The sequence below is a fragment of the Talpa occidentalis genome, unplaced genomic scaffold (assembly GCF_014898055.3).
Source record: "Talpa occidentalis isolate TD23 unplaced genomic scaffold, MPIMG_talOcc4v2.1 talOcc4.8, whole genome shotgun sequence".
Classification (NCBI taxonomy): Eukaryota; Metazoa; Chordata; class Mammalia; order Eulipotyphla; family Talpidae; genus Talpa; species Talpa occidentalis.
In genome coordinates, this window is record NW_023605194.1 from 8774215 (window position 1) to 8801808 (window position 27594).

The window sequence follows — 27594 nt, forward strand, 5'->3', positions numbered from 1 at the left end:
CAGCTCAGTCCCTTTTGCCACATCAGCCCCTACTCAGGGGATAGATCTGGAAAGCTCTACCTTCCACCATGGAGTTGGTTATGAACACCACCCACTAGCTCAGATGTCGCTTCTTGCTGTTCCTCTTACATTCAGACCTGGGACGGATGGTTCTTGGTTCTCAGACTTTTGAGTTTCTTTGAACCAGTATTAATTTTTGTAAAGGTTGCTCAATTTATATTCTTCCAGGGGATGCCATTAAAAATAATAAACATCTGTCAACATAGAATTATATCCTGTGATGCACAGGCCAGTCCCTTCAACAAGAAATTGTCTCTTTCCAAATGGTAATAGTGGCATGGTTAAGAAACCCTGGGTTTGCTGAATGGCCTCGTGACAGGCAAAAGAAAAAGCAAAAGCAGCCAAGTCCCTTATCTTTGCTCAGCCACGTGGGCTTGAAGGAGTCAGCCGGCCGGGAGCCAGACTGATTACTGGAGTAATCAGTCCTGGGTGGGGGAAAAGGACAGCGACGACACTCATAAGCATTTTAAATTTTAAGTGGGATAAGGCACATAAAATTGCTTAACGCTGTGCCTGATACAAAGTTAATTCTCTATACAAATTATTGGTATGATGATGATGATGGCGACAATAATGAAATCAGTACATGTGAACCATTTTTAACACAAGGGGAAATATTTTTATCTTTCCAAAAATTATGCAGAGCTTCATGGCTTTGGAGTATGCCCCTTGGCAGACAAGTTTTACCGGTGAACCATACGACTGCGTAAGTACTGGAGAAGATTTGGAACACGATCAGGTCATCTGAGTAGGGAAGAGGTGGGTGGAGGAAGGCTGTAAGATGGAGTGTGAGAATGAGAACTCACACCTGTGAAGATCAGTAACTTTCCTTGTGGGGGATGGAGGCGGTTGAGGAACATGTTAAGGTGTGGGGTGGGGTCAGTGTAGGTTTGAGGATTCCTATCTCAGGAATATGAAGAACTACTCCTTGCTCTACCCCACCTCCTGCTCCTGTGACGTTCACTGCAATGAGTAGTGCATGAGTGCTATTGTAACGGGGTGGTCCCCAGGAAAGGGGGAGGTTCCAGGTTCCCTGCCCCACCCAAGGGAGGGTGGAGCTGAGCAGGAAGAGGAGAAGCTGAAGGAGAGACTGAGGAAGGAAGGAGCAGGATGGAGCCAGAAGGAGACCTGGAGGAGGTGCATGGAGCCTAGAGACACATAAAGAAACTGTGCTTGTCTTTTGGTCGTGGACTGGGTGACACAGATGTGGGTGAGACCCGTGGGGAGGTGACCATGGCAGCTTTTATCTTGATGTTGATTTTGCTCTTTTCCTTCCGGGCTTGTCCGGTTGTTTGTGACCCTTTTCTGTGGGTCCCCACTGGAAGATGCTTTAGACTTGTAGCAGGCTTTGGGGCCTTGTTCTGGGCCGATCCCATATGGATGGACTTTTACCCACGAGGGGACGGGTAACTTTGGGTGCTTCATTTAGAAACTAGACTCTTTGCCTTACCTGTATTGTTTCCTAGTTTTATTAAAGTTCCTTCCCATTAAAGTCTCATGTGTTTTGTGTTGATGCGGCGGATGGCCGAACCCATTTAGAATAGGCAGGTTTGCGGGGTTCGGGCTGCCCCTCTCCCTGTCCTATAACACTATGAGCAAGGTTTTGGGTGGATCTACCCTTCCCATTTGGGTTGAATCAATGTAAAACTGGCACAGGAGCCCAGAAGCACAGGCCAGGATCAGAGGTGACCACAAGAACCGACGTTGCCTGGAGCTCCCAGAAATCCCAGGAGGACTTCCCACTTCTGTAGGATCTGGAATAAAACAGGGTGCCCCTTCTTACATTTTCGTAGTAAAGGAGCCATCTTGGTCTGTCCTGAGCATGAGTTAAGGAAGCTGAGCTGGCCAAGTGGCAGGAGAGACTCAGCACGGATGAGGCAGCAAGCATGCAGCCAGAAGTCGTGAAGAGCATCCTCGCTGGGCAGCCTGGCTCCATCAACTCTACTCCTTTGGTCAAGGTGTTATCTAGCACGAAATTCCCTTAACTTTTTCATGAGTCCCCTCCTCATGCCCCCCACCCTCCCTGCACCAAGGAACCCTAAGCGGGCTCCACCCTGGACCCCAGGCGCCTCCTTCACCTGTCTGCGCCAGTGCTCGAGTCTGCGAAATGGGCGGGTGTTTAACAACTGCCTCCTGGTTGTCCGAAGTGGTAACACCCTGGGGTGGGGGGTGACACCTGGGAGAACCTGACTGTAGGTCACTGCTCGTCTTCAAGCAGCCCCCTGGCAAGCTGTCTCACCTCTTCCCAGGCCCGGCTCTTTTACTTCCTCCCTGCCCACGGCCATCTCGAATGCCCGCCCAGCTGGTCAAGTTAGTGCGCCTCTTGGCCTCTCCCCCTCTTTCCCAGGGCCCCCTCTTTCCCAGGGCCCCCTCTGCGGGCGCAGAGCATCCGTGGCGGCCACCGCGGCCTCTGAGGCCGTCAGTCCTCGCGGGTCCTCGACTTGGGTCATCCCCGCTCAGCTCAACTCCCCGGGGGCAGCCCCGCGGGTCCCGGTCTCGGGGCGCCAGGCGAGCCCCCCGCCCCCCCCCCCCCCCCGCTGCAGAGGCGCCAGGCGCAGCCAGCGCGGGGGATGGGCGCGCGGAGATAACGGGCAGACGCGATTATCGCGCCGCGCCGCCTCCGCCCGCCTCCTCATCCTCCCGCCGGCGGCGCGGTCCCCCTCCCGGGGCCCGGCGGCTGCTCCGGAGGCGCCAGCCACGTGGGTCGCGGGGGACGCGCAAGCGGGCGCGGGGGGCGGGGCAGGAAGGCGGCGCGAGGGGATGGCGTCCCGGGCACGCGCGCCGGCGCGGGCTCCACCGCGACGCCTTCGGGCGCGGGCACGCTCGTGACGCCACGTCCGCTCGCCCAATGAGCGGGCGCCGGGGGAGGCGCCGTCCGGCCCCCGCCCCCGCCCCTGCCGCCGCCGAGGCCGCCGCCGCCCGCGCCGCGTCCCCGGGAGCGTCTGACGAGTCGCGGGCCGCGGCCGGCTCGGGCGCCGCATCGCGCCGGCCGCCGCCGCCCGACGAAGCCCGGGAGCCGCTCGCCGCTCGCCGCCGCCCGATGTCCTCAAGATGGAGGCGGCGGGGCCGGCGGCGTGAAGAGAGCAGCGCGGCGGGCGCGGGGGCCCGGGCGGCCCGGGCGGCCCGGGCGGCGGCGGCGCGGGCGGGATGGGGCCGCTGCTGCTGCTCCTGGCGGCCGCCGCGCTCGGCTCCCTCCTCACGCTGCTCGCCCAGGCCCTGCTGCTCTGCCGCCGGCGGCCCGCGCCGCCGCCCGACGAGGCCGCCCGCGCGGGCGACGGCTTCCGCTACCTGCAGCCGGTGCCGGGCCTGGCCCTGAGGGACTACCTCTTCGGCGGCGGCGCCGACGAGCCCGCGGAGGGCGGCGCGGCCCCCGGCCCGGGCCCCGAGGCGCCCGCGCCGCCCGCGCCGCCGACGCGGGAGACCTGCTACTTCCTCAACGCCGCGGTGCTGTTCCTGTTCCGCGAGCTGCGGGACACGGCGCTCGCGCGCCGCTGGGTCACCAAGAAGATCAAGGTGGAGTTCGAGGAGCTGCTGCAGACCAAGACGGCCGGGCGCCTGCTGGAGGGGCTGAGCCTGCGGGACGTGTTCCTGGGCGAGACCGTGCCCTTCATCAAGACCGTGCGCCTGCTGCGGCCCGTGGTGCCCGCGGCCGGCGGCGACCCCGACGGCCCCGAGGGGGAGGCGCCGCCCGCCGCGAGCCCCGAGGAGCTGGCCTTCGAGGCGGAGGTGGAGTACCACGGCGGCTTCCACCTGGCCATCGACGTGGACCTGGTGTTCGGCAAGTCGGCCTACCTGTTCGTCAAGCTGTCCCGGGTGGTGGGGCGGCTGCGCTTCGTGCTGACGCGCGTGCCCTTCACCCACTGGTTCTTCTCCTTCGTGGAGGACCCGCTGATCGACTTCGAGGTGCGCTCCCAGTTCGAGGGGCGGCCCATGCCCCAGCTCACGTCCATCATCGTCAACCAGCTCAAGAAGATCATCAAGCGCAAGCACACGCTCCCGAGTTACAAGATCAGGTGCGCGGGGCGCGGGGGGCGCTGGGGGCGCCGGGTCTCCCCGGGGGGCTGGGCTCGTGCCGAGGCTGCGGTCCGAGATCGGGGCCGGGAGCGCACACCCGCTCTGCGCGCACAGGGCGTCAGTGGGGGCGCCGAGCCGTGGGGGACGCCTCTGGGCTTTCTAGGGGCTGCCCCCACGGGGAGCATCCGCCCCCTGCCGAGCAGCATGTGGAGCGTGGACTGGGCCCCCCCCATTTCCCGGGCGTGGGCTCCGAGCCGGGGGAGACGCCCCCCGCGTGTGGGCTGCTGCGGGGGGCGGCCTGGCACCGGCCGCTGGGCCACGTGGAGGGCCCTCCCCGCCCCGAGAGGACGCGGGCCTCGGGCACCGGCGGGGCACCCCAGGGCTGGGGTGCGTTGGCAACTTTCAGGGCCACGGTGGCATCGAGGTGAAGCGGAGGGCGGCGTTCCCGCGGCGCATCCGAAACGGGGTGGGCGCCTCGGTGTCCTGCACGCCCTGTCTTAACGCCGCCTGCCCCACGGGGGAGCTGGTGCAGCCCCGACCCGGACGCGCCCCCCTCCGGGGTAGACGCGAGGCCTCCGGTCCCTCCGCTGTGGTACCTGGAATGGTCCTGCACGGGGACTTTTCCCGACAGGCAGCGATTTTTAACTTTCTAAACCCTCCTCCAGCTGGTGGCATAATTCACGCAGCGTGCAGTTTTGATTAGCTTACGAGCTTTAGCTTTCACACACAGACGTGGAAGGGGAGGAAGTTTGTCTGGCTTGATCCATTGGACTGGGAAGGGTTGTGCTTGGCTGTCTCTTGTAAAACAATGAGATTTTTCATCACGTGTTCTGCCTTCCCTTAATTTTGTATCCGTTAAAATGTTTGACCCTTTTGGATTTTGTCCTTTGTTATCGGATAATGTTTCCTGGTTGTCTGCCTTCCAGAGTGGAAGCTGTATATTCTGGATCACTAATTTTCTACGAGTCTTAAGCATCAGCGACCCAGATAATCGCAAAATACTGTCTGTGTGAGTTTAGGGTGGATTATTGACTTACAGGTCAATAAGTAAAATGAGATTTACCTTACTAATTATGTTTTGTTTAGGCTAGTAGCACAGATGGACAACTTAAAACTGTCCAGTGGCAGGGGAAATTGACTTTATAATTGAAAGTAGTTTCATAATTTGTGGAGGATGGTTCACTGTGTTTGATTTCCTGTTCTGTGAAATAGAACATACTTTCTGAGACCTACTCTTCAAACTTTGGTGTATAAGTGACTACATTATAAATGAGTTCCAGTGTTTAACCAGTGAGAGGTGGTGGTTTATTTATAGCAGTGTGTTGCTAAGAAAGGCATGAGAAAAAGTTGATCCAGATTTTGATAGTCTGTTACAATTTCAGTTCTGATGTTTTCTAGCTTAAGTTTCAGATCATGCAGTTTGACCAAGTTTTATTTGAGGATTATTTGCAGTTGCATATTTTGAGGTTTGTTTTTTTTTTTAAATATAGACTTGGAATTCAGTTAAATCTGAAAGAAATTATGAATAGAAGTAATGGAGCCATTAATGGGCTTATTGCTTTGAAGGAACTTTATCAGTGTACTGTATCAGTGCACATCATCCCATTTTTAATACAGCAGAATTGCTTTTCAGTTACTATAAGGAATTTTTTTTTTTTTTTTTTTTTTTTTTTTTTTTCCTTTTTATAGAGGCATGCTTTATTTATTTGTTTGCTGGTTTGTCTGCTTTGTCCATACATGCACTGGGTACAGTCAGAAGCGCGGGAGGGTGAGAGAATTCACCAGAGCCAGAGCGGGGAGCAGAGCAGGCAGAAGGACCGAGGTACACTGCTGAGGGGAGCAGCGGGCGGCAGGAGAGGTCTGCGCGCCATGTGGGACCCTCCTCCGGTGGCCGGGGAGCAGCCGGGGATCGAACCGGCGCCGCAGAGGCCGCGGGCAGCTTCGCAACCCAGCGCTCAACCGCTGCGCCACCGGGGAGGCCCACTATAAGGAATTTTTTAAAAGCATAGCATGAGTTTGATTATGTATGATATCAACTTTCAAACTTTATACATTAAGTTATAACTCTAGAAATGTATATATCTTTACTCTTTACATATATATATACACATATATATTTGAAGGCATGTGGATGATCAGTCAGTAAATACTACACAGAGTGAGCCACTCAATCCACAAATATTTCTTGTACACCTGCTATATGCCTGTCATCACACAGGGACTTTAATACTGAAAAACCTCAACCCTTAATGGAGTCGAAGTAACTAGGAACCTTATTTTAGTTTAATGAAAGAAAATAATAGAAGTAATGAGGATGAAAAGGGCTGCTTGAGGAAGTGTGTTCTCTTCTGTGTGAGCTGTTCTGCCAGTGTTTTCTTTTCCACTGATACCGTGGAGCTGATTTAAGTTTCAGCAAGAGAGCGCATTAAAAGATTCACGATGTATTGTAGTTCTCAAAATGAGAATTAAAGCAGCTAATGTTGATCCTTTTTAATAAATGAGGGAAGAGTGCTCAGAGTAGTTAAATAACTTGGTTTAAGTCACATAGTTGTCAAGTGGTGAAATGCAGCACTTGTTGTTTTGTTGTTGTTTGTTTATTTCTAGTTTGCCATCAATATATGTGTGGGGCTGTATTTTCAGTTAACTGAGCACTCTGTGACTACAACTTTCCCCCCTACCTTAAGTTGGAAATTTTGAGCAAGGAGCCTTTTACGATCAAATCATAAGGTTAAATAAATACTTGCATGCTGCTCCATGTAGCATTTCTTTTTTCAATCCAGCAGATTTTGTTTCTAAATAGAAGGTCTTGCTGCCTTACTCTCTTTAGCCATCTAATCTGCTTAGTAGAGCTAAAGCATTAAAGGAGATGTGTCTTAGGAGCCTTTGGTGCTTTTATTTGTTATATAACAGAAATATCTTGCCAGTTAACATGGTCACTTCTGACCCCTTCATTTGTTTTTCCATTTTTGTGTTGCTAAGGAGCAGCAGCCCATTCATACTGCCAGGTTCTAATCTTTCACCTAGAGACATGCAGGAGCTTCAGGTGGCTGCTTTCTAAGGACCCAGCTGATGGACACTTCATTTTAACCAACTGATAGTTTGATAGTTATAAAATGTTGTATATGTTCTCCACGTATTATAATTTTACTAACATAATTTCAAATTTCCTAATTTATTGAAGTTAGGAATTTCTTAATTCATCCACTTCAATGTTAATAGCTTTGAATTTTTTTCTAAAAATGTATACTCTAAAATCGTATATTAAAGTAGTAATTTTTTTAATTAACCCAAAAATTTGCCTTTAAGTGAGAAAGATTAGCAGCTCTCCTGCCCACCTGTGACTATGCAGGTGCCTCACTTTTCCTTTCTCCTTTTCCTAATAAACCTGTCCTTTTAAAATGAAGAGAGAGAGAGAGAGAGGTTACCACTAAAGTTCTTGACTAATGGAGAATCCATCTTCAGCTTGAAATTTTAGTAATCGTCCTGAGGATTTTAGGTCTTAGAAGTTAAATATTTGAGATTCATACTGATGCTTCTGTTCCTAGAACATTACTGCTGTGTGACTACCACTGATTGCATACTAATGTTAAAACATATAACTGACCTTTGATACTTTGGAGAGTAGAGAGAAACATGTATACTACTCTTGGTATTCTGGAATAATGCCGTAATGAGGAGCAATTTTTTAATCCATTGTGCTTTTTCCTTGTACTGCTGCTCAGATGACAGCATATAAATGTCCTAGAGATAAATAAGTAATTTTAAAATCGTGATTTATTTTCAGAAAATATTTCCTGAAGACTACCATACTTAGTAATGTAGTGATTATGATGAAGGTGATAAAATGTTATACATAGTTCATGCACTCAAACTAGTTAGTTTTCTGGGGGAAACCAAGAACAGTTAAAGCTCATGCAACGGCATTTGGATATATATTAGACCTTTAGTTTTGTGAGACTCAGGACAAGATAACTATCTCTACTAAGGCAAACACCCGATTACTTTGGGTTGCATAATGTGTTGTAATCTTAGGTTCCTTGTGCACCTGAGAATAATTCATTTTAGTGCAAGATTGACTAGAAAGTTAGGTTTTCTCAAGTTGATCTGTATTATTGTGATTTAAGCATTTAAAACACTTTGCATGAAAAATAATTGTTACAGTATATCTTTTCTCTGGAAATTTGATTTGCACGTTGAAGGAACAAGACTAATTTTGAGGAGACTGTTAGATTCTTATCAGTTTTGCTGATCTCTCGGCTGTCTGGTAAAGCCCCAGTTCCTAGAAATTGCTAAAGCAGATCATCATAAAGTTCACTGTATTAGAGAAGCATGCCTGATCAAATACTTAGTATTGACTTAATAATATTACTAACACTCATATGAGGCAGAGACGAGGATAATAAAATCATTTGGCTCTCTTTTTGCCAAGTACTGTGTGGACAGTTGTACGTTTGCTATCTCCCTTAATAGTTAAAACTACTGTGTGGGAGAGGTTGACATCTCATTTTTACAACCGTGAAAACTTGAGACACAGGGGGATTAATGATTTTCACAAAGTACTAAAAAGAGAGTCTTGGACTACCAAAGCTCTTGCCATATTATCTCTGCAACGATAAGCCAACTATTACTCGAATCCAGGGGTTTGGCCCATAAGTTAAATGGTTTTTACATTTTGAAAACTTGACACTTAAGGTTGTTCAAAACAGAAGAATGTGCAACAGGCCATTTGCACCTACAAATTCTAAAATATTTACTATGTAGACCTTTACAGGAAAGATTTGCTAACTCCTGCTCTAAACCTTTGAACAGAAAAACCTAAAAAACAAACTGTATTCTTAAATGGCTGTAAAAAGGAATGTGTGCATGCACACACACTCACACACACTGAAAGGTACTGTCAAATTCTGTCTTAGAGCTTTGGAGTAAGGTGTACTTGACTATAGCATGGAAAACTGGAAACGTGTTAGGATTCTTATACTGCAGGTGGACTAGTTAATCCAGATAGAAAGATGCAGCTTTGTTGCTATAAATAACTAAAACTAACATGCTGAAATAAACATTAAACTGTTTGTAACTTTGCTGACCTTTTTAGAATGTATATGGAATTGGGCTGGCTAAAAAAGGCTGGGGAACGGAGTAATTCTCTCTAGACAAAGTGTGACCAGTCTCTTTTTTTCCCTAAATCTCTTAGTAGGTTCTCCATAGCAGGTTGAGAGGTTCTGAATCAGTTCAACAGGAATATCTGTTTCAAGTTAGAGTTTCTACGAGTAAATACCTTGTCTTGGGGTTAAATAGTGACCCAACATTCCTTCCCATCACCTTCTCCATTTTCTCGGAACAATGTTATCAGGAAACAGGTGCTAGTCCATCCCCTTGTTTCTGCCTCAGACTCATGAGATCTAGCAACTCTTTTGACATGGTCTCGCACTTCACTGGGAAGTCATAAAGCAACTACCTCATCATTAACAGAAGTTTTACAGAGTACTTTCAACTTTCTTTGTTTGCCAAATTGCAAAGACTGGCTAAAACTACAATACTGTGTTTTTAGTAGAGAAAAATGAGGTGTAAGTGTTTAAATTATTTACCTTCAGATGAGTAGAATTGTAGGTGCCAAGTACGGATTGGTACTTAAGTACTATGGAATGATTTGATTCTCGGGGTTGAGCTATAGAGAATTAACCTCAGTTGTTGACTCAACTACATAGAGCTTTGGAGTAAGGTGTACCTGACTACAGACGACACCAAACTAAAAACCTTGGACAAAGCCTTGTCCTTTTCCTTTTCCTCCCTTAGTCTCAGTTTCTATATCTGTAAAATGGGAATAACATCTATCTAATTGGAGATAATAAATGTCACATATATGATACCTACTACATAAGTGTGTCTTTCCTTTCATAATTAATTGAATATGCACATATTTATTGATTATCCTACATTTACCAGACATTTGCGAGAACTGTGTGGGATATTTGCTAAGTGATACATTAAATTTTTCCCTTTCCAATAAGTGATAAGCTCATAAAACTGGATTAGAAAATAGGATATATCAAAATGAATGACAAATCTGTGATACATTTTCTTAAAGAAAACTTAAATTTGGGGCTTAGTCCATATTTTTCTAAATATATTCTGAATTACAAAATTTACAAAAGCAGGATCACAGTTGGTACCCCATTGTTAGCACCTTTTTGTTGTTTTTACTATATCTGGGATTTTCTTTTTTTTTTTTTAAGATTTATTTATTTTTAGTCTTTTTTTTTTTTTTTTAAGATTTATTTATTTATACAAGCACTGGGTACAGTCAGAAGCGCAGGAGGGTGAGAGAATTCACCAGAGCCAGAGCGGGGAGCAGAGCAGGCAGAAGGACCGAAGTACACTGCTGAGGGGAGCAGCAGGCGGCAGGAGAGGTCTGCGCGCCATGCGGGACCCTCCTCTGGTGGCCGGGGAGCAGCCGGGGATCGAACCAGCGCTGCAGAGGCTGCGGGCAGCTTCGCAACCCAGCACTCAACCGCTGCGCCACCAGGGAGGCCCAAGATTGATTGATTTTTATACAAGAACTGGGGTACAGGCCAGATGCGCGGGAGGGTGAGAAGATTCACCGGAGACAGAGTGGGGAACAGAACAGGCAGGCTGAAGAAATACACTGCTGAGGGGAGCAGCAGGCGAGACAGGAGGGGTCTGCCTCACCAAGTGGGACCCTTGCTGGCTGGCTGGGATCGAACCCTGCCTGCAGAGGCTGTTGACAGCTTCACGATGCGGTGCTCAACCACCTGCGCCACCAGGGGAGGCCCGCCAGTGTTTTTTTAACAAACACTCACTTTGTGTTGAGGAACATAAAGAAGTTAAAAATGTTCTCCTTTTAAATTTTTGCCCCCTGGTATACCCAGTGTTGAGTTTAAGGTATACACACAAGTCTGTACACATCTCTTTTAGACTCAGGAGGGGCCTCTCTATTTTCTGCCCCTCCCTTTCTCCTTAATAATAAAATGGGGGAGTAGGATGTGAGTGTGGCCCTGCAGATTGGCTTGTGAGTGTAATATGGACATCCTTCCAGCATGGAGAGATGCCTGGGATGGACCTACGGTGCTTTCCCTGCTATACTCTCTTTCCCTCTGGCCTGGCCTACCCTCTCTAACTCCCTCCCACTACTCTGTTCTCACCCCTTGACTGTTCTTTCTCACACTTCAAGCATGTATCTGTCACAAGGCCTTTGTTAGTCCTTCCTCGGGAAAGTTGTTCCCACTGAAGAGCTCACGTCATCACTTTTCAGGTTCCTGCTTAAGTATCCCCTTTCAAATATCCTTCATAATAAGGCTTGCTAGCCCTTTAAGTGCCAAATTATTTTTTGCACAAACTTTTCATTGAGGTGTATGCAGAAACTGCACACATCCTAAGTGTATGACCTGATAGGTAGCTTTTCATAAAATGAACTCAGCCAGGTAACTGAAGTGAAGTGTTGGGCTTTGGATTTAATGTATTTATCTGTGGATTTCTCAACAGAATGTATGAAATACATTTTAACCTTTTATATTTTTGTGATGATGATAACCCCTTTCTGATAAGTAAGCGTTGCAGAGGAGTGCCTCCTCTCCCTGCACGCCCCATGCACACCCTTGTGAGGTATGCTTACTGAGGCCCCGGGCCATTGATGGTACTGACTTCAAGCTCTGTGGGGCACCTTATGGACACCGCCTCTTTTTTTACTCCCACCCACAAAGAAAAACAAGACTGGATAACCTTCTCTGACATTCCAGATGCCTTGGTTTTTAATTTCACATTCTTAGGAAAAGTCAGCATAGATAAGCTATAGATTATACTTTACCTGGACTGATATAGAATAACAACAAAATTTATTTTCACTGGTCTAATGCATGATTGGCAACTTTTATAAAACCAGCAGAATGTTTTAGAACATGTATTTCTTCTCTGATCAGCACACTGGCTGTTTATGCCCATGAATTCTTCATGTATTATAAGGCGCATGGATAATGATGGGGGGGGTGGAGTACTGAAATATCTGTTGATTAGCATAATTGATCAAAAAAAAAAAAGCTACAAAATTTCCCACTTCCCAGCATAGTTCTTGAAGGTATGTACTTAAAAACAAAAATGCTGGGCCTCCCGGTGGCGCAGCGGTTGAGCGCAGCGGTTGAGCAGTGGCTTGCGGGTTGCGAAGCTGCCCGCAGCCTCTGCAGCACCGGTTCGATCCCCGGCTGCTCCCCGGCCACCGGAGGAGGGTCCCTCATGGCGAACAGACCTCTCCTGCCGCCTGCTGCTCCCCTCAGCAGTGTACTTCTGTCTTTCTGCCTGCTCTGCTTCCCGCTCTGGCTCTGGTGAATTCTTTCACCCTCCTGCGCTTCTGACTGTACCCGGTGCTTGTATGTATGTATGTATGTACGTACGCATGTATAAATAAATAAATAAATAAATAAATAAATAAATAAATATCTTTTTTAAAAATAAATAAAAAATAAAAACAAAAATGCTATGATTAATACAACAAAGATGTTTTAGTTGTGTTTATTCTTTTGTATTAAGTACCTTTTATATATGCTTGGTTCATTGATAAGGCAAACTCCAGTAAGTATGACCTAAATGGATTAGAAAATGGTTTTCCTCTGCAGATCAACTCAGAGTCTGACTTGTATAATCTACAGTTATAAGTGACTATCATTTTTGCTGCAAGATCTTAAGCAGTAGTAACAGGGGAGGGGGAGAATATTTCAGTGGAATAGCTGGCTACAGATGATTCATTTTGAAAAAATGACTTAGTTCTGTTCTTAGATACACCTTTTATACAGCAGTATGTACTAGACAGTGCACTGGTGTTTGTGTTGTATGCTAACTTGTTGCCCTTTTCTCATAGTCTTTCCTACATACTAGCTTATACTTACTCATGCTCATTGCTAAGGGTGACTGTGCTTGCTGGTGACATCAGCTTGCTACTTTGATCATTTGGTCACACAAGTAAATAATGCAAAGCTTTTAGCACTGTGAAACTTACCTTATGGCTAAAGTAAGAGCCATTTCGACTAATTTCATTGTATGATAATTTTATATTGATTTTATTATTATATTCTTGCCATTATTAAGAAATTTTCTGTAACATTTAAGACAGGTGATATCTGCTCCATTTTAATATTTGGAAAGCTTATTCGTAGTTCACTTTGGATTTTATCAGGACTAGAATTGTAACTCAGTGTGTGGGAAGATTTAAATGTAGCAAATATATCTTTTTGTTTACTAATATTGGCTTGGTTGATAGTACTGATTGAATTCAGTTATGTTTTGAGATTAGTGATGTATGAGGAGAAAAATTTTGATGACCTTAGTCTGTAAATAAAGTTGATAAATGCAGTTTATGTGAACTATAGGCATTTGTTTTTTTAGTAAAGTGCTTACTTAAAACGAGTTAAATTACTTAAAATATTGACTTACAACCAGACTTCTTTGCTATATACTTCATTGTTAATAACTTTACATAGTAGAGTAATGATAATTTTGCCTTAAGATGATTTCTTTTCTCCCCACCCACTAGCCCTTAGAAGAGATTTCTGTTTACTCAGTAATGTTTAATACCATCTTTGTCTGGGGTTGTACGCACTGCAAAGAGAATTATGCACGAGGGAATAAATAAAAGTCCTTCATTCAATTTTTAAAAAAAATTATACTGAGAAAGAATGTACTTAAAGTAAAATAATGGGTTACAAAACTTAGAATTTAAGAGACTTTGTCATGACTATGAGTAGTTACTGTCTAACTCAATGATTTTCAAAGTGTGTTTTGGGGATCCCTTTGAATCTCCAGGACTTTTATGGGGATATGGGGGTCTACCAAGTCAAAACTGTTCTCATAATAATACAAAAAATGTTATTTGCCTTTTTCACTCTCAAACAAATGTGCAATAGAGTGTTCTAGGAGTTACATAACATCTCTACCCTGGCAGTTAATAAAATGTGAGCTGTGAGTTCTTAGGTTTAAAAGTCTTACTTTAAAATTTCTAATATGGTAAATCAGTAGATACAACCTATGTAAACAAAAGTTTTTGGAGTCCTTAAACATTTTTTAAAATGCATTGGGGATCCTTTAAACAAGACACTTTGTAATTAACTGCTTGTCTAACCTGAAGTTGATTTATTTCTACCATTTGTATAATGGATACTTCTATTGCCTCATTTTTTAGTAAACTTTAATGACTATTAGATACATACATTATTTTCATTTGATTTGTGTTATTAGTTGTATATCTTGGTGTTGTAAGATGCAAAGGGTGAGTGGCTTTGGTAGTTTGGATTGTGCCATTCATATACATTATTATGTCATGAGAATCAAGTATGTATATGAAAGTATTGTATAATTTACAGAGGTGCTAGACATATATAAAATAAATTTTTTAAAGATTTATTTATTTATTTATACAAGTACTGGGTACAGTCAGAAGCGTGGGAGGGTGAGAGAATTCACCAGAGCCAGAGCAGGGAGCAGAGCAGGCAGAAGGACGGAAGTACACTGCTGAGGGGAGCAGTGGGCAGCAGGAGAGGTCTGCGCGCCATGTGGGACCCTCCTCCTATGGCCGGGGAGCAGCCGGGGATCGAACCGGCGCTGCAGAGGCTGCAGGCAGTTTCGCAACCCAGCGCTCAACCGCTGCGCCACCAGGGGAGGCCCATATAAAATAATTTTTATATTCTCTTAATCAGAGGCATATGTTGGGGGACCTGGTAGAGAGGAATGGGAGGAGTCTGAATTTGAGGACAGTCCTCATGATTCATACGCTTACCTTTAAGTTTTATGAAAGTTGAGAATTTTTATTTAATTGATCCTAGTCTGTGGTAAGGGACTCTCGCATTGTGCGTTGTGATTATAAGGTATGAGATTTACTAGACACTGTCAAGAGAATTACTTTGGTTCTGGAGCAGCTCATCTCATTTGACACTTTATCTCTTCAGTGCATGGGATATCAGTTAGCCCTTGGAGTCACCAGCTATTGAGTTCTTTTATGAGGGAGTTCTGTTATCACTCCTGTTCAGCGTGTGCATGGTACCACTTCAGAAAATTGTGAGCCATTTTGGATAAAAGTCAGCATTTCTTATTAGGTAGAGAGGACCAGGGAGGGTGTTTTGGAATAATATTTGTTATTCTTATTCTTACTGTTTTCATAATTACTCAGGAGTACTTTTTTCTCCTTGAGAGTTCAGAAATTAAAATCATTTTCCCGAGTATGGACTGTTCCAGTATAACGCACAATAAGGAATTCTGTAAATGGAACAGTTCTCTATGGGTTTTCTTAAGTCAGTTTCTTAATATATTCAATTTAATATAAACCTTAGTTACAAAGCTTAGTGACACAGGTAGAAAGTTGATACCTAAGGTAGGAAGGCATACTGGTTATTGTTAGTTTGTTTCCTTGCACTTGCAAATTGATATACTTACAAAGTACCCCCTCCCTGTTTTTTTAATTTTACTAGTATAGTAACTGAAATTGTGGCTGTGTGTACTTTGAAGTTGCAGAAGGATGGGTATTAAAAATGGATGTGGGATGCAGCAGTGGGGGTTGAGGTTTAGTAATCAGTACACAACTACTCTGTAAGCTATGAAAGAAGATGGAGAGAAAATGAAAGGGAAAGAATGGGAACTGAATTTATTAATCTTCTGTTTTGAGCCAGTATTATAACTATATATTTCTACCTATGTTACCTATTGAGTCCTCACAGTTACACCATAATATTGATATTTTAGTCATAAATAAATATACATTCAAAAAGCTTACATGAATTCTCAAATGAAACCCATGTCTCTTGAGATAGAGATATTCATGCTTTATACCACATCCAATGTATTATTTAAGAAAAGGGAATTAATATCCTTTTTATATTATAAAAATATTTTATAATAAAATTTTTATTAAAAAATATTTTATAAAAAATTCAAACAATTCAAAGGTAGAAAAAATAGTTGAATCCCTCTGTACTTGTCATCCAGCTTTAACTCAGGTCTAGTTCTGTTTTATCTTTGACGCCCCCTGACCACCACAATCCTAAGGATTATTTTGAAATAAACTCCATATATTTCATTCACAAGTACTAAGTATGTGTACCTACAAATGTAAGAACTTGTATTTTCTTCAGACCTAAAATAAATTTTAACAGTAATGTCTAATATAAATGTCTAATATCGTTAAATATCCAGTTAATGTTCAAAATTTCTTGATCCTTTAGGCTTTTTTCAGCATAGACTCCTTCTTTGTTTTATGCAAAGAATAGCATATTCAAGTTCTATTGATCAAGATTACTATGATCAAGTAAGATCATAGTAGTGATCATACTCTATTCAATAATATATACTGATTTTCCACATCTCTTTGAAATGCACATTTCCTTATATTTTATTTCAACTTTGTAAGTGGTTTTAGACTTGAATGTTTTTCTCTATCTTCTCTTAAGACCTTAGACTCCTATAGTCTTAGAAAGGAGAAAACACATGCACATTTTAGCTTACATTTTTAAAAAATTACAGTTCCTAAAATAGAGCACACAAATGAAAGATTTATGGAATTTCTTTTAGAAACTTGAATTTTAGAAAAATCCAAGTGTTAAAAGTCAAGCAGCATTTCATATCTTTAAATAGCTTCTGTATTTCAATGGCTACATATTAAACACCATTTTTATGTGCCAGGCATTTTAGAAATTTAAGCTGAATATTAATAGTAATATTTATTGTTTGCTGGCATGATGCTAAATGCTTTTCATGAGTTCATTTAATCCTTTTAACAGCACTGTGAGGTAGGTGTAATTATTATCCTCCTTTTGCATATGAGGAAACTGAACTTAAAAGTCAGTTTGTTCACAGTCATATTGCTGGGAAGTGACAGAATGGGATTGTAAGCCCAGCTGTCTGACTCTGGAGTCTGCTCTTAATAATCACAGTTCTCTATTACCTCTAATGTATGTTAATTTGCCTTCGGCAAATTACAATTTAGTTGGAAGAAGGGGGTTATGTAGGAAGAGGTAGAGACAGACACATAAACAGGGTGATTAGTGGTATAATAGAAGTGTGTATAAAACTCTTTGGGGGGGTGGGGCAGAGAGGAGGTGATTTTGAAGTAGAACTTGAATAGAGAAAAGAAGCATACCAGATGAGGCTAGTTTTGGGGTCAGTGTGGTTACTGGCAGTTTCTCAGAAGAAATAATATGGTAGTGCTTAATTTTGGTAAGTGTGGAGGAACTTAAGTGAATGAATTGTCTTTTTTAATATAATATCAACTGAATCATCTAAGTAAAATTGAAAATTTGATATTTAGGTCATAGTTTATACATACACAAAGTTACAAGTATTTCCAAACACTTGTATTTTGCTTTCTTTCAAACTTACAGGTAGTTCTGTACAGGTAGTATGCTATTCTTTGCATAATAATATGTAACATAAAAGGGTTAATTGAGGCTTTGTAAATTATATTTTTAAAAAAGCCTCAGGGGAACTCATTGAAAAGAATACTGAGATACCTCTGTACAACAATACATGAAGAAACATTTTGAAAATCATCACTCCCACTTTATCTCGTTTAGTGTTATGTTCAGCTTAGGAGAAATTGGACCATACTTTGTTTGCTAGTTCTTAATGTTAGACAGGCAAGACTATCAGACTGATAGGCAAAAACCATGGCAGAACTCCCATTTGCCTGTTAATAGCCACTCTTCTGCTTTCTTTCTTAGGCAGGATAGAGTGTTGTTTGTATTCCTGAATCTGAAATAAGACTAGTCTCTCAGTATCTAACTTTGGTCTCTCTCTTTTCCCAAGTAAGCATGTTTGTTGAAGAAGGAGATGGCATTTGAGCTGTTAAAGATAAGTTAATATTAAACATAGGATATGGAATGGAATTACAGTGAAGAGGACATGGCAGAAGAACAGAATCAGATCATGGTATTGATAATTTTAAGGATACACTTAAGGAAGCTGGTTTGATAACACTTGAGCATAGAAAAGGAAAGGAAACCAGAATTTACATGCCTATTGCATGGCAAAAATTCTACTAAATTCTAAATCTAATTCTAAATCTTTGCAATAGTCCCTATAAGGTATCTTTTTCCTAAAGAAGTGATAAGATAGGGGCTTTGTTTTTGTTTAAAAGTATTCTTTTTAAAAAGAGGAAACAATTTCAAAAATCACATTCTGAGTAATCAAGGAAAATTTGAACCAGGCCAATGATGTAACACAGAACAGTAGAAGGGACATTTTGTTTCAGCAATATGATAAAGGCAGAATGCAGATGAAAGTGAGTGGTTGTGAGAAGGGAAAAGTAAAAGATAACTAACCGGTTTTCAAGTGTCTGATATATATGGTGGCAGTAAGATGAAGCAGGGGAGGAGTAAGTTTTAAGAAATGCTGTTTAGGGCCTCCCTGGTGGCGCAAGGGGTTAAGGCACAACCTATAAAGCTGTCCACAGCCTCTGCAGCACAAGTTCGATCCGCTGGCCAGGGAGCAACCCACATGGCATAGCTGACTTCTCCTGACTCTAGCAGCTACCCTCAGCAGCGTATTTCAGTAGTTCTGCCTGTTCTGTTCCCCACTCTGTCTCTGGTGAATCCTCTCGCCCGTCCCCACACACACCTCTGGCCTGTACCCCAGCTTTTGTATGCATAAATAAATCTTTAAGAAAATGTTGTTTAATTCACTTAGGCATCAATATATAGAGCTTATAGAAGCAGTGGAGCAAGAGACTTTGCTAAGGAAAGTGTAGGAGAGGAAGGAAACAGGAAAAGGGAATCCAAAGTGTTTTAATATACAGGACAGACTTTAATTCTTCATTGTGGAAAATGCCCCCAATTTCCATAGCCAGGCAATCATTAATAGGAGGTCACTATGATCATCTGTTCCCATATTCCAATTTCCTGATTATTTTGAAACAAATCTCTAGGAATTTGGACTATAATTTATGTTTGTATGATTCTATTTTCTTTTGTGTTCTTTTCATAGTACCTTCCCTCCTGGGCAGTCTCCTCCAACTTTCTGCCCAAATATTTCTAGAGATAAAAGACATGCAATGCATTGAAACAACTGTGTGTGTATGTGGCGGGAGGTGTGGTCGCTGGGGAGGGAAAGAGAGATTTGACTAGTTCTAATTGTTAGAAAGTTTTCCTTTTTATTCAGCTGAAAACTCCCAGCAGATTTATTACTTGGGCACGGAAACAAGCCCATGCTGAAATCAAGAGTAGATTTAGACCTCAGAATATTTTTATATTGGGTTTATAGTAAACCCTTTTCTCTAAAGATCACAGTGTTTGCAAACAGTTTTACTGCTGCCATGTGATGGAGCTGTCACCAGCTGGCATTCAGGGTGTTTTAGAGCTGTCTTGAAGAAACATCTTAGAGAAAAACATATTTAAAAAGTTAAAAAAGATTCTCTCTGATCCACATATGAGAAGAAGGCTTGGCTTCTCTTGTAGGTGCAAAATTTAAATATACATTTTTAAAATGTTAGCAAAGTAATACACATTTTAAAATTAAACATGTTTTTCTTCTATGCTCTTATTAAAATATAACTAACCACTTAAAAAGTGTATTAATCAGAAAAATTCGTGAATTTTTATAAAGTGAACAGAACAGCATTCAGGAAAAGCAATAGAGTATCACCAGCAACCAAGAAGTCCCTCATGACTCTTAGTTACTATTCTTCCCTGCTGTGCCTAGGAGTAACTACTATCCTGACTTAATACTGCTTTTTGTTTTGATACCCCTTTAAAGTTTTATATAGATTGAACCATACTGTGTGTGCTAGTTTCTTTGGCTCAACAGCATGCTACTGAGATTAATCCATGTTATTGGGTACAGCTATAGTATGCCCTATGCCTCTCTAGATTTCTCTATTCTAGATGTTCACTTCACTAACGTCATATAATTTGTGCCTTTGGGGGTTTAAGGCTGCCTTTTTTTTTTTTTTTTTTGATATTTTTCTGCTCTTCTTGAAAGTATGTCACTTTTCTCTGAGGCTTAGTTTATTTTTCTTCATTCTTTTTCTTTTCTTTGACTTGCTTAGTTCTGTTGTTCTATGTCTAATTAACTGATTATTTTCTTCTGCCTGTTCATATCTACTGTTGAGAGCCCCTTTGGTGAATTTTTTATTTCACTACCTGTGTTTCACAATACCAGAATTCCCATTTGGATCTTTTTAAAAGTAATTTTCTATTTGCTATAATATAGTTAGAATGCCTCCCTTTAGTCACGCTTTAAAAAAAAAAAACAAAAAAACTTTGTGAACATATTTACAATGGTGTAAAAAAACAAAATTCAACTGAGTTAATTTTAAAGATCTTACTGACTTTATTTGGTGACTCATAAATTGGACAGCATCCCATCTAGCAAATAGAAGGAAACTCTGAGAGATTGTATAAAATGAAAGACTTATAGGCAGAAGGAAGCTGGAACAAGGAAGTTAAACTACAAAAAGTGGATTGGTTATAGTAAGGTCACTTTCCTTGAGAAGTCAAGGGTCTATCAGGCAGATTGGTTCTATGCTGATGAGGTAATTCATGGTGGCTTGGCTTAAGATCCTATTTCCAGGGCCTCCCTGGTGGCACAAGGGGTTAAACACCACACTATGAAGCGATCACCAGCCTCTACAGCTTGAGTGCGATCCCTGCCTGGCCAGGGAGCTACCCACATGGCGCAGCAGACCTCTCCTGACTTGCCTGCTGCTCCCCTCAGCAGTGTGTTTCAGTCAGTTTGCCTGTTCTGTTCCCCACTCTGTCTCTGGTGAATCCTCTCACCCCCCTCATCTCTGGCCCGTGCCCCAGCTTGTGTATGCATAAATAAATAAAAATCTTTAAAAAAAAAAAATCTTATTTCCAGAAGGGATGGAAAAATAAGTCTTCATTTGTTCGAGTGGGTCTTAGCACAAGTCATTCTGTTTGGGGCCTGTTGTCTTGTTTTTAACAAAGGCTTTTTTGAAGTCTGTTTAATCCCGCTCCTGGTCACTCTCATTGGCAGTTTGTGTTGCCTGCTTTCTGAATTATACTTTACTTAGTTTTTTAGACCATTGTATTTTTAATTTTTTTTTGTTTGTTTTATTTTGCCAAAACCCAGGACCAAAAAATGTTTTATTTCTTTTTTTCACCATAATTTTTTCTTGGAAATCAGATATTGCAAATAATACATAGTAGCAACTCTGGGTACTGGCCTCCTTCTCTTAAGACTTATTTGCTTGTTTTTTTAGTGAAGTATTTTAGTGAAGTCTACCCTACTGTAGTGTTCAGTCTCTGACACTGGGTGTGTGTTTTCAGTAGTGCCCTCAAGCATAAATTGTTCTACAAACTAACCCAATCGAATTGTGGCTCCTTTGAAGGAATAGTTTCTGAGGTAAATGTTTGCTGTTTGTCCTGACCTCATAGTTCTCCCAGGTGTCTTATTCCTGGTTGTCTCCTGCAAACTAGGCAGCCTCAGTTTTAGGCTGTATCTTCATTGAATCTGGATCTCCCATTGTCTTCCATTATCTTTTGCCACAATTTCCATTGTTCTTGATATTGCCATTAAATTTGAACTTCTGCATATTTTCTTGTAAATGAAGCTAGTTCTTTTGGGAAGAGTTTCAGAGTTTGATCTGGCTTACTTACAGCCTTCCCTCTAATCAAAATCTCTCAGCCAGAACTCCAGAGCTAGGGTGGGGTGGGCACAGTGGTTGACTTCTGTGAGGGTGACGTCTCCACTCTAGGAGGTGGGAGGTAGATGGAGTTCAGCTAGGAAGTGACCACAGCCTTAGGTCCTCTTGGCTTGCCTCTTGCCATAGAACCACCACCTGTGAGAGAAGGGAAGAGCAGTTAGAACCCCAGTCTCTCAGTGCACCATACCCAAGGGAGAATCTCCACTCCATGAGCAAGGGCTGAGTTTCAAAGAAAGGAGCTCCTGTCCTTGGCCACACTTGCCTGGAACTAGCCTAAGGAGTAGGTACTGAGGGTCGAATGAGAAACACTGAAGTCCTGCTCCTCCAGGAAGAAAGAGGGTGAGGCATCCTACGTTTTTGGCAGCAGTCTGGAGCCCCGCTTAACTTGTGCGGGACAAACACAGTGGACTTTGTCCAAACACAGTGGACTTGTTACAGGGCAGGGAGAGGGGCACCCCAAGACCCCCAAACCTGCCTGCTCTAAATAGGTTCTGCCATCTGCTGCATCAAGATAAAGCATTTAATACCTTTAATGGAAAGGAACTTTAATACAATTAGTGTGCAGTACAGAAAAGACAGAAAATATAATTTTTAAATCAGATACCCAAAGTTACCCATCCCCTTGTGGGCAAATGCCCAACCAAACAGGATTGGCCCAAATAGGCCTGAAAGCCTGCCTCAAGTCTAAAACACCTTTCAGCGGGGACCCATAGAAAAGGGTCAGAAGCAGTCAGGCAAGTCTGGGAGGAAAAGAGCAAAATCAAAACCAGTGTAAAAGCTGCCATTGGTAACCACCTCACGGGTCTCTCACCTACGTCTGTTTCAACCAGTCCAGGGCCAAGAAGCAAGCGCACCTTCTTCATGTGTCTCTTGGCTCCACATGGCTTCTCCAGGTCTCCTTGCTCTCCATCCTGCTTCCTTCCTTCTCCAGTGTCCTCTCCAGCTTCTCCTCCCTGCTCAGCTACACTCTCCCTTAGGTGGGGCAGGGAACCTGGAACCTCCCCTTTTCCTGGGGACCACCCTGTTACAGACGCTCATCTTTATTACCAGATTTTTATAGATTCTCTTGAAGTTTTTTAATTTGTTGTTTGCCCTTAGGACTATTTCAAGAGGCTTTAAGTGTTTTGTTTTGTTTTGCTAAAATCCCAGACCACAGTAATGTTTTGCTTTTTTCCACCAGTTTCACTGGGAACAGGTCAGTAGAGCTCCTGTTGCTATCATCTAGAAGTTGATCTTCCTGAGTTGGTTTTCTACTGAAGGAAGTACAAGTAATTGGTTTAAGAAGGCTAGTTTTCTGGGAACCTGATTGAGAAACAATGACATACAGTTGAAAGGTTAACAGGAGGTACTGCACGGCCTTCTCTGCAGTTTTGGTTACACACAGTCAGCTGCTACAAACAAGATATTTTGGGAGAGAGAGAGACCCCATTTATATAAATTTTATATAGTATATTATCATAATTTTTCTATATTATTATTGTTAATCTCTTACTGTGCTTCATTTATAAATTAAACCTTACCATTTTCTGCCATCTTGGACCCCATGGAGACCTGCAGGGAACAGGACTTCTCAAATATAGCTGGAAGGTTGTGGTCCAAGGCTATTTTTGCTGACTAAAAGCGGGCTTTCTGGAACCAGAGAGAGCATGTACCTCATCTTAAAATTGAAAGTGTTTATGCTCAAAATGAACTGAATTCTGTCTATGAATGAGATGTGCTTACTTGTACAAAATAACACAGTGACTCCTGGTGGCAAATGAAATAAAATTCGAGTAAACTGGGGAAAGGTAATACGAGCTCGTGGAAACAGTGGTATGGTTCCCACCAAATTATGAAGTAACCTTCCTGCTGAGGTCATAGGACACAATCCATGTGCTGCTATACCTCAAGGATTTAAACTTATTGAAAAGCCAATAAATAAAAGATTTGTCCTCTTATATTTTGTTAGAAATAATTAAACCTTATTATTGGTATGTATGTACAGAAGAAACATAGTTTTGTATGTAGAGTTCAATACTATTTGTGGTTTCCCCAGTTCAGTAAGACTGTTGTAGGGCCTCCCCGGTGGCGCATTGGTTGAGCTCTGGGTTGCGAAGCTGCCCGCAGCATCTGCAGCACCAGTTCGATCCCTGGTTGCTCCCCGGCCACCGGAGGAGGGTCCCACATGGCGCACAGACCTCTCCTGCTGCCCGCTGCTCCCCTCAGCAGTGTACTTCTGTCCTTCTGCCTGCTCTGCTCCCCGCTCTGGCTCTGGTGAATTCTCTCACCCTCCCGCGCTTCTGACTGTGCCCAGTGATTATATAAATAAATAAATAAATCTTAAAAAAAAAAAAAAAAAAGACTGTTGTAAATGCTAATGAATTCTGAGGAAGGAGGATGAGGTAGGATGGAAAGTTAAAGGAAGGATGGAAGTAGCCTGTTTCATTGTTTATATTCTGTCTGTATGGGCTTAAGACTCCTGGAGGCTTGGCCTTAAAGGTTTTAAAAATCAGGTACCAAGTGTTCTTAGAGAAATGTGAATGTGTAGAGTATAGTGATTAGCTTGCTGAACAGTTGGCTTTATCTCCCTGTTTAGTGTTTTTTTTTTTAAAGTAAGTAGAGTACATTTTTCTGATTTTAATATATTTCTGCATATAAACCCCTTTAATACACTCCCCCCCCCAGAAGCATTAATAAGTCCAGATTGACTTTACTACATATAACATTTGAAGTTATACTCCTGAGGTCTCTTTTTTTTAATTGAATTTTAACCTTATATTTGACAAAAATAGTTGAGCAGCTGTGATTGAGCAAACTTGTATTGTCATATTCAAAGTTGCTAGTGTATATAGTAATATTTGTCATTTTTTACAGAGTAACAGGAGCCACAAGTACCAAGTGTTAAAAATAACTGAGCTATTGCATTATATTAACACCACAGATTCCAGTTTTTTCCTTTGAAAAGTTTGATGTGGGTCTGAGTCAAATGACTTTAAGTGCGCATTAAGAAACTAAAGGGAGTTTTATCTTCCATCTAATTCAGAAGCAGGAGAAAATGAAATACAAGTCGTTTGCAATGAACACTGTCATTATAGCTACAAGTGCTTCCCATCAAAGGTTTTCTTTTAATCCTGTTCATTGGGAAACTGAAAAACTGTATAATCACTTCTCTCCCATTCCCATCACTATCTTTTAGTACAAACTGTTGTGAACTGTTAATATTTTCTTAATCTTTCTTTGTTTCTTAGTGTCGAGTTCTGATAAATCAGCTCAATACATACTTGAGTCCTGACAATGTGTGTCAGGAGTACAGACAACTGTGAGGCCCAGTCACATTTGAGATTTCAGGGCATAAATATACAACAGTCAAAGTGCAATATAAGAAGAATGAAAGTTGAGCAAGTGGTCTGTTATGATCTAAGACCTAAAAGCCAGTTTTGGAAAGTGAGTAGGATTTGGATAAGCTTTGAGAGGTTGAGAAGTGTAGGGAAGACCTCTACGTTGTACACAAAGCCTGAAAGCTAGAATATGCATTGTAACTGGATACATGAGGTGTCTATACGTCCTAGATTGGAAGTTTCTAGCAAGAGAAGTACCATTGATTAATTGTGGTGAACCTTGAATGTGAAACTAAGAACTTTTAACTGTCTTTTTTTGTAGTTAGTGGGAAACCATTAAAGCTTTTTGAGCAGACAAATGTCATCTCTAGTGACAGTGTGTAGGGTGAATTGAAAATTTTTATAGACACTCAAGCCCAATTTTTTTTTAAAGATTTATTTATTTGTTTATTTATTTATTTATACAAGTACTGGGGACGTCAGAAGCGCAGGAGGGTGAGAGAATTCACCAGAGCCAGAGCGGGGAACAGAACAGGCAGAGTGGCTAAATACATTGCTGAGGGGAGCAGCAGGCGTGGCAAGAGAGGTCTGTCATGCATGTGGGACCCTTGCTGGCAGCCGGGGATCCGAACCTGCACTGCAAAGGCTCCGGGCAGCTTCTCAGACCAGAGCTCAACTGCTGTGCCACCAGGAGAGGCCCATCAAGCCCAATTTTCTCTCTTTTTCTTTGTCCTTTGTTTAATGGAGGAGTATGAATTCTGTTTCAAATTAAAGCTTTTTGAAGCCCACAGGTTATAACTCAACACAAGCTTCTCCATAAAAAGCAGGATGTTAAGGATGAGCACATAAAGGACTGAATAATTCATTAACTGAAGGGTTAGGTAGTTTGGCTTTGATGGGGTAATTTAGCTTGAATGTTGGTTTTGCCAATCACTGTAAACATTGAACAAACTTTTTAACATTTCTAAGCCTCATTCTTCATCTGGAGAAAAGAACTAGTAATATACCCCCTCTCAGGATTGTGAGCATAAGATAAAGGCTATAAAGCTCTTAGCATCCTACCTGGCAAATAATAGAAGGTTCTGAGGGACATCTTTGCTACCATTAACTGTTGTTGTTACTGTTGCTTTAATATTATTGTTGTCATTGTCTGTACTGATCTCTATCAATTATATGTCTATATGGAACAGTGTAGTCTGAATTTTGATCTTGGTCCAGAAAGAGTCTCTCAATTGCCCCACCCAAGCTTCAGGACATACTAGTGGCCTCTGGATTTTCATTCTCTTTTAAGTGCCCTGCCATGTCAATAAGGTTGAGTGCCGTGAGAAGCACCATGTGTTGCCAATTATGAGGGAGCCTATCAGGTTTAGTTTTGTAGGCACATGCAGTATTAGGTGGTGGTTTTGTTTTATGCTTTCCTACAAGTAAATTTTGTTATTATGCTTTTTTTTTTTTTAATATTTATTTATTTATTTATACAAGCACTGGGTACAGTCAGTAGCGCGGGAGGGTGAGAGAATTCACCAGAGCCAGAGCGGGGAGCAGAGCAGGCAGAAGGACCGAAGTACACTGCTGAGGGGAGCAGCGGGCGGCAGGAGAGGTCTGCGCGCCATGCGGGACCCTCCTCCAGTGGCCGGGGAGCAGCCGGCGATTGAACCGGCGCCGCAGAGGCTGAGGGCAGCCTTGCAACCCAGCGCTCAACCGCTGCGCCACTGGGGAGGCCCCTAAATTTTGTTATTACGCTTTAAACTGTGTTTTTATTCAGAAATTTAGACATATCTTTACTTTTGTAGGTTTAAGCCATTTTTTCCATTCCAAACCTTGCAAGGATTTGAAGATGATGATGAAGAGCATATCCATATACAGCAATGGGCACTTACTGAAGGCCGCCTTAAAATCACATTGCTAGAATGTAGCAGGTATGTAACTTCTTTGTTAATATCATTACTGCATTATGGGAACAATGTACAGTGCTGATGTACTGTATTTATTCTCCCTTTATGTTTATGTTGTATTATCTGTAAGTTCTTTAATCATAAATTTCATTAAATAGTTCTTTCCAGCTTGCAAAAAATATAAACCATACTTTAGAAAGCATTTGAATGGGCTTGCGGGAGTGGACGGTAGAATCATTTATTCTGCAGTAACTCTCAAACTTTTTAGATGTACCATCCTCTGTGGGCATACTTCTAAATTACTATAGCATAATAGTAATTTATGAGAAAGATTTGTGATTGGGGATACTCTGGCAAGCTGCAAAACTAGGTTTGGAAACCCATGTGGATTCTTAGATTTTTTCCCTGACATATACCAGGAAAGTCCTACTTCTTTGTTCTAGTGTTACTGGTGGAATTATGGATTGATTTTATGTCAGTTGCTCCTGGTGATTTAACCGCTAGCTATTGGTGTCACCTTTGCGCACCTTTATCTTGCTTTATCTGAGATACTACTCACTTAAAGTCTTGCTGTCAGCCTTGATTCAAAGACTGCATGAAAGCATTGAGAAGTATAGTTAGGTATTACTTAGGTCATGTTGAATTGAGATAAATGATA

The 27594-nt window shown here is 42.6% G+C and overlaps 1 protein-coding gene and 1 long non-coding RNA gene across 3 annotated transcripts in view; one reads left to right on the forward strand and one right to left on the reverse strand.

Moving 5' to 3' along the window:
* Positions 1–582: 582 nt before the first annotated feature.
* Positions 583–2500, reverse strand: LOC119234124 (uncharacterized). 2 transcript variants are annotated; one of them, XR_005122547.2, is made up of 3 exons: positions 2139–2500; positions 1844–2025; positions 583–804 (listed from the first exon to the last, which is right to left on the reverse strand). It is a non-coding gene; the product is annotated as an uncharacterized LOC119234124 (long non-coding RNA). The 2 variants fall into 2 exon arrangements; XR_008550053.1 differs by having other exon boundaries at positions 1844–2040.
* Positions 2501–2968: 468 nt separating this feature from the next.
* The window catches only part of PDZD8 (PDZ domain containing 8), a 61643-nt gene continuing 37017 nt past the window's right edge, over positions 2969–27594 (forward strand). Inside the window, exons 1-2 of the mRNA XM_037497485.1 lie at positions 2969–4073; positions 26835–26960. Coding sequence (XP_037353382.1) covers positions 3208–4073; positions 26835–26960 — 992 coding nt within the window. The 5' untranslated portion in view covers positions 2969–3207. The remainder of the gene's footprint in view (positions 4074–26834; positions 26961–27594) is intronic.